Raw genomic sequence first — 15,004 nt, forward strand, 5'->3', positions numbered from 1 at the left:
TGGATATGACTAACTTTATGCCAAAAACGATTAATATTAGTCTTGCTTTGAATCCACAGTCATCAAGAAATCTTCTATCATTATTTGGCTTCTCATGCAAATTTCTTCCCTAGGTCAGTATCTCAACTACACTATCCCAAGGTAGTTATGTTTCCAACTATAACTCAAGTTCTGCCAAAAATCAAACCCTTTATCCTTAAGTCCTCTACTGTTTGTAATGATTAACTTATCTCCCATGCTATGCATTTAAAATAGTAGGGACATATTTCCTTAGGAGAATTGAGAAAAATACACACTAAAATCATTTTAGGTAGATTAATTCTCTCCATAAAACAACTGGAAGGGCTTCATTAACATGTTCATTCAATTAACATTCCTGTATAAAAGTCTTTGTAACCTTGGTTACAATGGATTAATCTGGTAGCCTCTAAGTTCAATGATAAAATCTGGCTCTTCAACCTGGACTGCACCAAGATAAAAGTTGCCTTATCTTGTCATGTGCTCTATTGCACAAATACACTTTAGTGTCACATAGAAGAGAGGCTCCCTTCCCCCAAAACTTTTTTGAAGTGATTTATATACATCCTACCAAAATCTGTACTGAAAAGATAACATTCTGTTTAATACAGCACCATTTCGAAGGTTCTAACAGGTCAAATTTATATTTTATGATTTACATTTAATGTATTCATCAGAAATAATGAATTCTACATTAAAATACCACAAAATATTTCTAAAATACATGCCAGAGGGATAGAATTACATGGGTTCTGAAGATTTTAGATCAGGAGAAAAGGCAAAGGCAGAGCCAAAGCAACTAAGTTAAAATTCAATGAAACCCTTGAAAAAATTATCCCACCAAAAGAAACTATGTTTTTTCAGTTTCCAATTTAGTGTCCTGCTGAATTCTTATTCAACATATTGATTCATTGCTGAAAAAAATTGACATCCCTTCCTTAAATCAACATTAATATTTTTATAAAAACACAAGTCTTATGTATATCCAGAGAGAACATCTGGGAAACATTTAGGTGCTTATAATAAGCTTTTATAATTGAACATTCGGGAAGGAAGAGAGAGGAAAGACCCAATCAACCAGAATCCCTTGGATTAAACTGGATCAGTATAGCACCATAAAGTTGATACTACAAACTCTCCAGTGTACCCTCTACTAGTGTCAATGCTTAGAAAAAAATGTCTAGAAAACAGAGATTTTTTTAACTCAAGAGCGCAACTGGGAAACTGGTAATGTTAACAAAGGACAAGACTTGAGATTTAAAGTAACTTGACTGAAACTCTAAAGAGACATATAAATAAACCCAAATGAAGCAGAGTAGGTTAAAAGTTTCCAGATTAGGGGAATGAATGCTGTATTACTTACTCCTGGTGTTGAAACAATAATCACAAAAGTGATAGCAAAATGTTTACACACAGCTTAATTCTACATTTTGGTTAGCAGCCCAAACAGGAAATGAAACTGAGATACTTACTATAGTAACCATATAATACAGTGTCCTCAATCTGTCTGCTGACATTAGCATTAGCCCAGTCCTGGGATAAAAAGGAAATAGAAATATTAACGAAACATCCATTTGTGTAACAATTACAATTAGGTTTTAATATAACTGAATGTCACTTATAAATACATCATCAACTAAACAAGTATGGCCTGTGCCTTCAATAATTAATTAAGAGACAGATAAGTAAACAAACTTCAACAGGCAAATGCTCAGATGACAACACAGTTCTAGGGAAACACATAAACAGGAGCCACCAAACTCAACCTAAAGATCAGGGATGGCTTCCCAAAATGATTCTAACCCGAAAAATGAAGAAAGAAAGGTCGTTCTCAGAAAATAGGAGAAAAAAAAAAAAAAAAACAGTAGGAAGTACAGAAGATAGGAGGAACATACCTGAAAGTTTGAAAAAACTGCAAGAAGCTAAATGTATAGTTTCATTTGAGCCTTTGGAAAGCTAAGAAAAAGCAGGCGGAGCAAGGGAGGGAAAGAGCCAGGTTTAAGGGACTATGAGTCATGCTAAGTATTTTGGACTTTGTCCTAAGGAAAACAGAAAATAGTGACGAATTATTATACAGAGAGTGAAATACGATTGAATTTTAGAAAGAAGATATTTGAGTACAATATACATTTTTTAAAAATACCTAAAAAAAAGTCAATCTAAACTTCTTTGCCTTCATCCCACACAAGTGTTCTTTAAATTAGTAATTTAAATGTAGTAATTTAACTTAGAAACTAATTCAAATTAATCTTTTCAAATAAAAAAATCTGTATACTAATGAATCAGAACTAAATGCAAATCTTTTTATTAAATGTCCTAAACTTTATGCATATGAAAAATTAAATGTGGAGAGTCTAAGTGACTACTGCTATTAAGTAGTAAGGCTCAAATTGGTATCAAAGGTCATTTCTTTTCTATAAACACTTTAAGAGCTCAAGTGGTATCAATATCCCACTATACTGGCTCTTAAGGAAGGGTATCAGCATTTAAAGTTCCTTCTAAAATAATTTAGGTTTTTCTTTTTTTTTTTCTTTTTCACCTACAAACACTTTGAACAATGAACATCTATGAATTTCTTGCTGACAAATTGGTAAAAGAACAAAAATGTGGAAAATCCAAATTTAGCACCACAAAAGCAAAACCTTGACACACAAAGTAGAATAAAAATAGTATTTTTCCAATAGCAATAAAGACTATAAAAAATTTAATAGGTTAAATACAAATGTTATATTATACAAAGAAAATTAACTTGATTATAGAACTTTTTAAAGATCTAAATAAATGACAGTCACATGTTCCCACACGAAAAGATTGTAAATACCAAATCCCTCCAAATTAATCTATAAAAACTATATATACTGCCAATCCAAATCCCAATATACTAGGAGGTGGAGTATTTTGACATGCTGATTAAAAAAATCATCTGAAAAACATACAGGCAAGAGCTAGGAAATTTTTCGAAAAAGATCAACAATGAGGAATTTACCCAATTATGAGATTTTATTAATAAAACATAAAAATCGGGGCGCCTGGGTGGCTCAGTCAGTTAAGCAGCCGACTTCGGCTCAGGTCATGATCTCACGGTCTGTGAGTTCAAGCCCCGCGTCGGGCTCTGTGCTGACAGCTCAGAGCCTGGAGCCTGTTTCAGATTCTGTGTCTCCCTCTCTCTGACCCTCCCCCGTTCATGCTCTGTCTCTCTCTGTCTCAAAAATAAATAAGCGTTAAAAATAAATAAATAAATAAAAATAAATAAAACATAAAAATCTATTATTATAGTAACTTTTCATTTACCTAGGTGGCAAAATTTAAAACACATTATTAGTGGCAAATGTGGAGACAAAGCCATCTCCTACATGGTAAGTAAAATAGTCTATGATCTAAACATTGTTTGTTGGAATATATCCTAAAAGGATTCACACAAATCAGGACAGGTATCAGTACACAGATATGTTTTAAAGACAAATAGTACTGTCTAATGAATGACCTCAAGAGCTCTTACTGGATTATATGGCAACAAGCTACCAAAATGAAGCCTCCATTTCCCATACAGTAGGAGGAGCTGAACCCCATATTCACAGGACTAAAGGAGCCCAAAGTCTCTAGATGTTCAGCAACTAGAATGTCCAAGCACCTCATGAACAGCTTGTATCAAGCGCACACTACCCGGCACCCAAGTCCATACTGTTTATCTACCTGCAAGGCCATTCTCCTTCTTGCCATATAAGACGAGTGAACAAAAGGAGGAAGAGGTACCTCTGCTAAAGCACCTGCACTTTGGGAAAGGTCATCGTTTTGCAGAATGTCAAGTAGATAAGAACCTGTGTACTTGCTGACCGTTCTCTCCTTAATTCCAGCCTGCACCAAATGTTTATTGATTCTTCACTCAAGAGCTCTTTATCCAACAATATTCAGTGTAGTGTTGTTCAAAAAATTAAAAAACAGTAACAACAACTGGAAATAATCTAAATGCCTGAGGAGAAACTGTATAGACATTAAAAACAATGGAATCTATATAAACTAGCATATATAGATATCCATGAGGGGATAGCACAGAACACATTGCAGCTAATAGTTTTAACACATGCAATCTTTGTCTAAAAAATGAAACACCCACACATATACAAAAAAAAAAAAAATTTTTTTGCAACAGTGTTTACCACATGGCCATGGCAAAGCACTGGGGAGAATTCTGTTCCATGACTGGAAATTTTTTCAATGATTCAAGTATCCAAATTAATATGTACATAATCAAAACTTCAGCTCCTAACAGTTTCTTTAGCTGTTGTGTATGCACAAAACAGAATTTTAAAAAGATTTCTGAATCCTGAAGATTTTTTGAAAAAGAGGATAATTCATCTATCCCTAATACAAACTCCCTTCCAATTTCCAAAATAATCCCACAAGAATTAATGTGGCCATTGAGAATTACTTAAAAGTTAAACTTTAAACAAGACCCCAACCTCAGAAAAAAGTTAAAAGTAGAAAGTATGTTTAGGTAATCTAAAGCCAAAGATTCACTGACATTTAGTACTTTTCATCCTGCAAGGTTCTTTTGTTTAAACAAATCTTATGGCAAGAAGAAAATATTTCTGTTACTATTTTAAAGCTAAAAATATGTGTAAAATATACATCATTCCAGTACTATTAGTGCATATGGCTTTTATACAGTTTTGCCTCCAAGGTATATACTGTCAAAAGAGCTTAGTTTATGAAACCTTCCTTCTTTTACATTTTGAGAACCGCTATGCCCTTGATACATTTTGTAGACCACTGCCTCCCAAGGTAGAGACCAAAAGAAACTACAGAGTCATTGAAGACCCAAGAACTAATACTAGAGAATATTAAAGACCACTTGAGATGAAAAGAAAATAGAAATTCCATAGAACAAAGATATAGTGGATCATGTATGTAAACTTTTCTTTCTATTCTTCAAGATGACACTTTGAAATGATCAGCCCAACCCAAAACTACACAACCCACCTCGATTTTACCTGGTATTCTTACCTTAGGCCAGTAGTTTTTATTCAGGGGTGACTCTGGCTCCCATGGGCATTTGGCAATGGAGACCCAGGGGGTAAAGGGGAGTGTCAGTGTGCTACTGGCATTTGTGTGTAGAAGCAAAGATGTGTTAACTGTCTATGATGCACAGGATAACCCCCACAACAAAGATAAACCAGCACAAAATGTCAATGCCTAAAAAATGCTGACTTGGAGTTCCCTAAAATAATTTGGAGCTGTAAGACAGGAGCTTACTCAACTTACTACCAAATCTAACACCTACCTCCATCTGTATTCAAATGTTAGTCCTTCCTCCAGCCAAGTACCTATAGTCCTATTTATGGCCAATCCTTTCACATTTAGATCTCCAACTCCTCTGCTTTCTCAAGAACACTGTCCCTGCAATGATATCCTATCTTCCCTCTCAAAAATTTCTCCCACTGTACTGAATCCTAAAGTATACCAACTCTAGTAACTTCCATCAAGCACAGAGATAATGCGCATAACCACCACAAATAACACCTCTCTTTTTTTTTTTTTTTTTTTTTTTTTAATTTATTTTTGGGACAGAGAGAGACAGAGCATGAACGGGGGAGGGGCAGAGAGAGAGGGAGACACAGAATCGGAAACAGGCTCCAGGCTCCGAGCCATCGGCCCAGAGCCTGACGCGGGGCTCGAACTCACGGACCGCGAGATCGTGACCTGGCTGAAGTCGGACGCTTAACCGACTGCGCCACCCAGGCGCCCCAATAACACCTCTCTTGATCCCACCTCCTAATCCCTTAGAGAACAAAAGTTCTCAAAAAGTTTTCCTCATTCCCTATCACCACTTCCTCACTTCCCATCCAGAGTTAACCCACTCCAATCTGACCACTCATGTGCTCCACTGAAACTATCTTGTTCCTTGCTTACCACTGACCAAAGCCAGCAGTCACTTCTCTACCCCTCTCCCTACACCTCTCAACAACACTTCCAACTCCTACTTGATACCTCCACTTTTATATATACAATAGGCATTTTGAAGGTAATTTGTCCAAAATACAGTTCTATTTACATGACTTAAGGTCATAAACAATCCACCAGGCCTCGTCTTAATCTCAGCTAGTACCGAAGTGCAACACCACAATACCACAAATAGGCCAAACTCATCTCGAGCTTCTGTATTTGCTGTTTCCTCTCCCCACAGGCTTTTCCCTCTGGTTCTTCACCTGACTGGCTTCTCCTTATCCAGGTCTCATCTCAAGTAATCTGTTCCAGCAATCTGGCCTTCCTGTGCCCCTATCTGAATTACCCACAACTTAAACTTTCACATCAATCTATTGTATTTCCTCACAGAATGTATCAACATGAAATTCACTTGTTTTGACTGTTTACTGTTGGCCTGATCTTACAGAATGTAAGCTGCATGAAAAGAGCAGCTTCATGTGTTTTATTAATCTCTGTGCTGACAGCTTGGAGCCTGGAACCTGCTTCAGATTCTGTGTCTCCCTCTCCCTGCCCCTCTCCTGCTCGTGCTCTCTCTCTCTCTCTCTCTCTCTCTCTCTCTCAATCTCAAAGAATAAACAAACATTTAAAAAAAAATGTTTTAAATAATAATTTGCATAATTGGAAAGGAAATCTGAAATCTTCCAGTCCAACATCCTTCATTTTAAAAATGAAGAACTTGAAGTCTAGAAAACTTAACTAATTTGACCAAAATATAGCCTAGATAGTAGAGTCAAGTCTAGAACTCAGGTCTTGTAACTCCCAGCTAGCTTAGTGGTCTTTTCCATATACCATACTGACTCAAAGTACTCAATGTGAAACAGACTGCAATTGTGATCCACCACTAAAAAAAGCCCTTGTAAATTATTTACTGCATTAATGTAAATCAACTCAAACTTCAAGGGAGCTAGGAGAGATACAAAATAAAACCTACTGCATTACTTAATATATTTTCGGATTAACAAAAGGTATTCTTCACACATGGAGAGTTGTTGAATCAGTACCAGTTCACTTCTAGTCTTCCATGTTGGCTGTCCCATTCTTAGCCTCTGTGCTGCATGTACACCCTCACTGATTCCCAGACACAACAACAGAAGCACAATATATACTGGACTACTAAACTTAAACACTTATTTGCCAAGAATTTGAAAGGGGGAAAAAAAATCACAAGTATGATAGTAATTACCTTAAAGTACGATAGTAATTACCTTAAATGTACCATTTTGATTCTTCATGTAAGAAACCAGAAATATATCCACTGGTAGAAGTGCTGATGTGATAAGTGCAATTGCCAGAGAAAAAATTGCCGTTATGGTGGAGACAACTTCACTTTCCCGCTGACTTTGGTATTTACGAACATATATCCAGCAGAATGCCAAAATAGCCTGAAAGAGAACAAAAAGAAAGGTTTTGCTACTGCACTATGTATTCTCTAACTCTGATTTTAGCGTGTGTTTGAAAGTTTCCAATGGGAAACTATGTCAAATGAAGGTCCTTTTACATGTGTAATGAAGGTCCATTACCTCTTATAACCTTATTCTAGATTTATAATTTTCAAAGCCTATTTCATGAATGCAGTACAATCTCACTTAGATGCAAAGACACACCAAAAAACAAGTTATTGATAACAGTGCTCAGTTACATATATCCTCATTGAATACACTGCAATCATTAATGGTCTCATATGTCATAGTTGTAATTAGCTTTGCATACTTTTTACCTATAGATTTCTCCAGACTAATACAATATAACTTGAATTGAAATTAACTTCTGCCCCATTATGACAGTTCAAGGGTACCATTCAGCTAAAAGACTAACTGCCAATAATCACGATGCAATCGACAAGTTATAATATAATTCAAATTTTAAAGGGCATTAAACAAAGAAAAGTGAACATTAAAAATGAGTACATGTGCACTGCAAGGAACTTTCCAGTGATAAAAGTACACTCAGAGGTACTGAGGATGACATCTCTAATCCACCAGTTATTCTTAATAGCTGTCAATGCCTTTCTAATGACTAACACAGAGCATAGGACTTTGCTCACGATTCTCTGATTTTAGGGAATATCAGAATCATCTGGAGGGGTTGTTATAGTAAAAAATGCTAAGCCCCACCCCCAGAGTTTCAGATTCAGGGGTCTGGAGTGGGCCCAGAAAATGTGCCTTTGTAACAAGTTCCAAGTGAGGCTGCTATTGGTCCAAGAACTACATTTTGAGAAACTCTCCTCTACTCAAATGTAGGGAATTACAGATAGGTACTAAACCAGTGATTCTCAGCCTAGGCTGGGTTAGAATCACCTGGGCAGTTTTTAAATACCTTTATGCTGTCCCCACAAATCAGAGTGAGGTTCCTGCAGGCCACAGCATTTTTAAAAAGCCTGAGGATTCCAATCTGAGCCAAATTTGAGAACCACTGTTATTTTGTTTTTTATTTTATTAAAGTAGTGTTGACATGCAATGTTACATTAGTTTCCAGTGTACAACATAGTGATTCTACAATTCTACTCCCTATGCAATGCTCACAAGTGTAGCTGCCATCTATAACCACACAACTCTATTACAATATCACAGACCTTCCATCCTCATGACTTACTCATTCCATAACTAGAAGCCTGTACCTTCCGCTCCCCTTCACCCATTTTGCTCACCCTCTCCCTTCTGGCAGCCACCAGTTTGTTGTCTGTATTTATGGGTCTGTTTCTGGTTTTTTGTTTTGCTTTTTATATGCCACATACAAGTGAAATCATATGGTATTTGCCTTTATGCCTCTGGCTTATTTCACCCTCTAGGTCCATCCATGTTGTTGCAAATGGCAATGGAATATGACTTAACCATAAGAGAGAACCATTGTTTTAAATAAACTCTATTAAGAGCTCTGGGACAAAAGCGTCGTTTTGTCCTTTCACTCTCTTCAACAGATTCCACTGTTACTTCCTTTCCGGGTATCCTAGTTCAGGAGCCTGAACTGAACTAACACCACCACTCAACTTGTTTCACAGCTTCCAAATTCCCCTACCACAACCAAGATGTAAGAACAGTTCCACCACCACAGAAAAATCCCCTTTGCCCCTGTGTAGTTAACCCCTCTGTCTACTCTCCACCACTGTTACCTGTCCCGATAGCTTCTGCCTTTCTAGAATGTCATAATGTACTATATTATATAGCATGTCATCTGAGTCTGGCTTCTTTCACTTAGCATAATGCATTTGAAATCCATCCAAGTTGTTGCATGTAATTCCTTCATATTACTAATATTTCAGCTGGTGTCAGAACAGCAGAAAAAATAACGTAAGAAGGGAATGTAGACTTTGGAAACTGGATGTTGGAGGAAAAATAAGACCTAGTGTCAAATTCTGGCTATTTATGAATTTATTTTTGTGTTAGGAAAACATTTTTCATTAATTTATATTAATATTTTACCATTTTTGTTTTTAAATGAATTCACAAATATTTAAAACATTCCTCAAATTATTTTGAAGCCACTGCAAGTTGAGCTTTATCATTCTATCCTTAGCAGGACCTGACACAAAGTATTCAGTAATTTTTTTGATGGATTTCAAAAAGATCTGAACTTTACAAAGTTCAAAGTGATAGGTATTACTGCAAAGGAAGATGTTTGCCAAAACCAGACAGACAAGTAGGGAAAGGGCAACTCAAGCAAAATAGTTAAGACAGAGAATACTGAATTTTTTGGTCTCAGGAGATATTTATAGTTTTAAAACTGAGAACCCCAAAGAGCTTTTTGTTTATGTGGGTAAAATCTATCAGTAGTGACTACATTATAAAATAAATCAAATGTCATCATCTACAAAATAGTAATAAGAATATTTCATAGAAGGTTATAAGACTTAAATAAGATGTAAAGACTTAAATAAGATGTAAAGAGTTTAGCACAGTGCCTGGCCACAATAACTGCTTCACAAATAGCAACTGTCATATGAATTGTCATAGGTCACTACATCATATGAAACCAAATGTCATGTGAAATAACATCTTAAGAACATTTCATAAAAGAAATATGCAATTTTGTTAATAATTATAAAGAAAAGTTTAGAGCAGTCTCCAACCCCTCCCAAGAGATTCTAATTTAACTGGTCTGGGCAGTAGACTTTTTTAAAACTCCTTAGTTGACTCTGATGAGAAGTTAAGTTGACAATGACTGGGGGAGAGGCAGGAATGAGAACGGATGAATGTTTCTTAAACTAATGAGCATAGATCCTTTCCGTGTCAGTAAGGCTGGGGTCTTATATTTAGTATATCTAACAAGTTCCCTTGTTAGTATATCTAACAAGGTGATGGTCACTTTGAATAACAAGAATAAACTTACTTTACAGAAACGAAGTCTCTGTCTTATATAGCAAAGGGAAATGCAATTGAGGATCTTGGGGGACTTATATAGAAAGGTTTAGATTTCATATAGTAAACATAGGTAGTTAGATTATAGGCTTGGAGGACTAAATCTAACCATTCCTCATGTGGCAGAAGAAACTGAAGTCCATTCTGTTTGCCCAGGATCACACAAATAAGTCAATCTTACTGTTCGATTCTTCAGTAGATTACTGGCAGCAGCTGTCAAAGTGTGAAGTCCTCCAACCACTGGCAGTCCCAGAACCCTTTCTAAGGATTTGCAAATTGAAAACTATTCTCGTAATACTAAAAAGTCATTTGTCTTTTTCACTATGTTGCTATCTGCACTCATGTTGCGTAAGTCATGGGTAAAAACTGCTGGCAAATTAAGCATGAATCAAGACAACAGCACCAAATTGTGCCAGTAGTTACTATATTCTTCACCTCCAGATACACACCCACAGAGGACAATTTAAGACTGTGCTTAATGAAACAGTAAAAATTAACTTTACTAAACTTCAACCCTTGAATCTTTTTTAATACTCCATGGGGGAAACTGAGAAGATTAGGCTGGAGTTTCTGCTGCTGCACGTTAAGTTAAGGTGTGCTGCCTATCTCTTAGGAGTAACGTAGGAGCTGAAAACCAAGTCAGGCACGGGTTTCAAAGGAATATCGCTTTGACTTGACAGTACGTGTGATTATGGTTATTCAGACTTGGACATTCGGCATATTTTGTTGAAATGAACAGAACCTATCACCTCAAGAGGAAAAAACCAAAACAAAACAAAACCTGACAGTATGTGTTCCCAAAGATAAAATTCGAGAGTTTAAATGAAACTCAGAATTTTGGAAAACTTGTATCCACAACTGTGGGCTTGACAGTTTCTCAGTACTTATTTCTGGAACATTTCTTCTGACAAGATCAGTGGTAATAATAATGAATGTGATATGTTAACATTATATACTGAAATATATCCATATTTGGAATATCTGCATCACTCAGTGAACCAGTATTTTCCAAATAATCAATGCATGATGTTATAAAACCATGCATGGGGCAGAAAGATCCATTCAGGTGCAACAGGGATCAACAAATTTTACTGTAACAGAATGAACTTATTCACAGGGTTTCAGATTCCATTATTTCAACTAACCTTTAGAAAGCTTCTATTTATTGAGTTTTGGTGTCATATTTAAGAATATCCACAATTACCTAAAAAATACTCTTCTGCGAGGTACCACTAAAACGGGATTTTCTTCATACACTTCAACCAAAATAACATTTCAAAGACTGAATGCAAAAGCAGACATAAGAATCTAGCTCTTTTCTCCCAAAGCATAAGAGACTTAAAAACTGAGAACAAACTGAGGGTTGATGGGGGGTGGGAAGGAGGGGAGGGTAGGTGATGGGTATTGAAGAGGGCATCTTTTGGGATGGGCACTGGGTGTTGTATGGAAACCAATTTGACAATAAATTTCATATATTAAAAAAAATTTTTTTAATAAAAATAATTTAAAAAAATCTAGCTCTCTTCTAATAAGCCAGGAATTATAGAAATTTGCAGAAAATTAAACGATAGCCCTTATTACTAATTTTTTCCTGTTCCAACATCTAGTTTCAAACTCCTCAATTCCCTTCTCATTTTATTTTTTTTCCTGGTGTATCATCACCAATTTCAATGACTTCCTTTATTCATCCATCCAATGTCTACCTCAATTCCACTTTCTTTTGATATTACTCTCTGTTCTCTGAAGTGCTATATCATTTATAAAATCATACTTTGGTTTTCAGTACTTACAATACCTATTTTAAGAATTTTTGTTTTCCCACCTATCTTCAGGCCCACTTAAAAGCTACTTTGTTTTGTTTACATCCTCCCACAATTTATAGCACAACTCATATACATTAAATGTTTATTAATTGATAACTGCCAAGATATTCCTGCTAGACTTTGATACTGGTTACATGCTCATTTTTTTGCTTCTAAACCAACTGAATATGATAGTCTGTTCAGGAACTCCTGATCGCGAGGAACTCCGTAAGTACAAGACTGGATGGGCTTTGGAGACATGGCCACCCTCTCTAGTTTCCATTTTCTCCACCAAGAAGAGTAAATAAAGTACGTTCCAGTGTAAAGGCAGTATTATTTTCTGGGAGAGTGAAGGTAGCAAGAGATAATTTTCCATAAGTTTTCACATTTTTTTCTTTGTAGCATTTTTTCTGAAACATTTACCAGCAAAACATACTACCCGGCTTGCAGACATTGTAGTGGAATCTAACAAGTCTTGATTTCCAGAACTGAAGTTAGCAGTTTTAGGGGCTGATTTTTGTTTTCTGTTTTAGTAATTGCAAAGCAGCAAAATACTTTGGGACACAAAGTACCCAACAGGATAAGGAGAGTGAGAATGGGGAGGGTTATGGAGAGAAATAAATTGGACCCCCAAATAAAATAAGCCCAAGGATTTTAATATGAGGCAGTAAAGTGAAAACTAGGCCATTTGGGCTATTTAGGCCCACGTTTGTTTTTTTTTAATTTTTTTTTTTCAACGTTTTTTATTTATTTTTGGAACAGAGAGAGACAGAGCATGAACGGGGGAGGGGCAGAGAGAGAGGGAGGCACAGAAGCGGAAACAGGCTCCAGGCTCTGAGCCATCAGCCCAGAGCCTGACGCGGGGCTCGAACTCACGGACTGGGAGATCGTGACCTGGCTGAAGTCGGACGCTTAACCGACTGCGCCACCCAGGCGCCCCTAGGCCCACGTTTTGATCACTAAACAGGAGTAAGACGACTGGGAAAGGTGGTACCTGAGGTCAGAAACATTTTAGTATATACACACCCTGATAATGGCAGTAAAGAGGGCTACAGCTCTTCCCTACATAGGTTTCTACATCTACCACAAAAGACTGAAAAGGAATGTGAAACCGGGAAGTCAGAAGGAACACCTCACGTCATCAAAGCATCGCACAATCGGTACAGAAGGTTGCAGACATAATAATCCCAAGGGTAGGGAACACGGACAAACAATTTTGGGAAGCAGAGGCCTCCTGCCAGATCAAGGCCAGCGCCTACAGAACTTGCAAAGATCAGGCGCTGCTGCCCCACACCTTGTGCTCCCGTCTCACGTGGGGACCAGGGGTCACTTCTCCCTTCTGAACCCGGAGTGTCTCCTCCGTTCCCAAACTCCACCCGCCCCAGTGCTCTAGTGAGGGATGAGGGTAAGAGTTTCGATAATGGAAACCTACAATACTAGACGTCATCAGGGAAAATACATCAAAAGCAGCCGGAAATCAGTGCCTCCGTACCCACTCCGAGAGCAGGCCCCGCCCCGGAGCAGAGGAGCCCCCAACAGTCCAAACTAAAAGGGGGGTGGGGCGGGACGAGGAGGGTCTCCCAGGCCCTAACAGACCAGCTGCCGGGCCGACCGGCCCCTCCCTCTCTCCCACCAGTCCAAACTCCGGGAAAACTATGAGCACCTCCCCTACCAGTAATAAGAGGCCGAATATGCACCAGCCGATCACCAGCTCCGCTGAAGCCGCGCCAGAAGGCGCCGCAGCCGCCATCTTCACTTCCGGCCCGGAGACTTGGGCACGGGGGGTGGGGAAAGGGGAGGGGGAAAGGGGAAAGAGTGTGAAGGACTCTGCGCCCGTGCACCCTAAAGGTTAAAGGGGCGGAGGAGGCGGAGGGGGCGGGAGGGGCGGAGCAAATGGTTGCCAAGGAGCCCCAGCCCTCTAGCGTCCCCTGGCGCTGAGCCGGGCGGGGGCGGGGCGCGCCCGGGCGCCGTGACGTCACCGCGCTACTCACTCCCGAGGTGAGGTGAAGGCTTTAAGTCAGGGTGTTGTTTTACTGCATCGCAACCTTATTAGAAAAATTGGTTCAGCCCAAGCTGATAGACGGGAAAGAGAGGGAACTCCACAAGGCCTGGATTGGATTTTTCTGGAAATTCAAGCCAACATTAGGAGTTTCAACTTTCTCCTAGAAAGGAAGTTTGTCCCTAGTGTCCAAGACAGAATGGGCCATGCAGTTAGCAGAGCTCACCAGGTTGCAGGAATGGCCGTCTGAAAAAAAAAAAAAAAAAAAAAAGTTTGCCCAATGCCTAAATGACTTTCTAATTTGCTGACATTGGGGCCCCCAGCCTGAGTAACTGTTTCACTGGATATGGGCTTATCACATGGTGCTGTGGCTTTTCGATTTACCTCAATACATGACTGTGAATTTCCATAATGACTTTGTGAACATATTCATAGGGAAGTTGAAAGCTCTCCTAATATTCATAAGTGAACGAAACAGTATGGTAGGCCCTATTGAGACAAGGAGGTAGTTCCTGGGATAGCTCGCCTGGGTCCCCTGCAGTCGGAGTACATATTAAACCACTAAATTGAAGGAGCATAACTTGTAATCAAGACACAATTTATGAATTAAGCCTACCATATCTTTACAATGCATTATGTGGTGGTAAATTATTCCCTACCCCCCTACCTAAGACCTACTTCTAGCTGAATCCAGAAGTAGGGAAGGAGTGGGGACGAAGGGAAGAGAAAAGAAGAAAATAGAGGAGAGAACGGTTTTAACATAAGTTGATACTGTCATAAATTGGCTTTGTGTTTTCTGTACCTGTGAATGTTTGATCATGTCTTTCTTCTGTGCAACATTCACT

General features: G+C 38.2%; 1 protein-coding gene across 2 annotated transcripts in view; it reads right to left on the reverse strand.

The window, feature by feature from the left end:
• The window catches only part of LMBRD1 (LMBR1 domain containing 1), a 114,306-nt gene extending 100,205 nt beyond the window's left edge, over positions 1-14,101 (reverse strand). The window contains exons 1-4 of one of the 2 annotated variants that reach the window (XM_058734374.1): positions 13,833-14,101; positions 10,540-10,615; positions 7,209-7,385; positions 1,491-1,551 (exon numbers count right to left, since the gene is read on the reverse strand). In XM_058734374.1, the coding sequence (XP_058590357.1) occupies positions 1,491-1,551; positions 7,209-7,235 (88 nt within the window). In that variant the 5' untranslated portion in view covers positions 7,236-7,385; positions 10,540-10,615; positions 13,833-14,101. The remainder of the gene's footprint in view (positions 1-1,490; positions 1,552-7,208; positions 7,386-10,539; positions 10,616-13,832) is intronic. The other variant, XM_058734372.1, reaches the window with a different exon arrangement.
• Positions 14,102-15,004: the final 903 nt, after the last annotated feature.

The sequence above is a fragment of the Neofelis nebulosa genome, chromosome 6, assembly GCF_028018385.1.
Source record: "Neofelis nebulosa isolate mNeoNeb1 chromosome 6, mNeoNeb1.pri, whole genome shotgun sequence".
Classification (NCBI taxonomy): domain Eukaryota; kingdom Metazoa; phylum Chordata; class Mammalia; order Carnivora; family Felidae; genus Neofelis; species Neofelis nebulosa.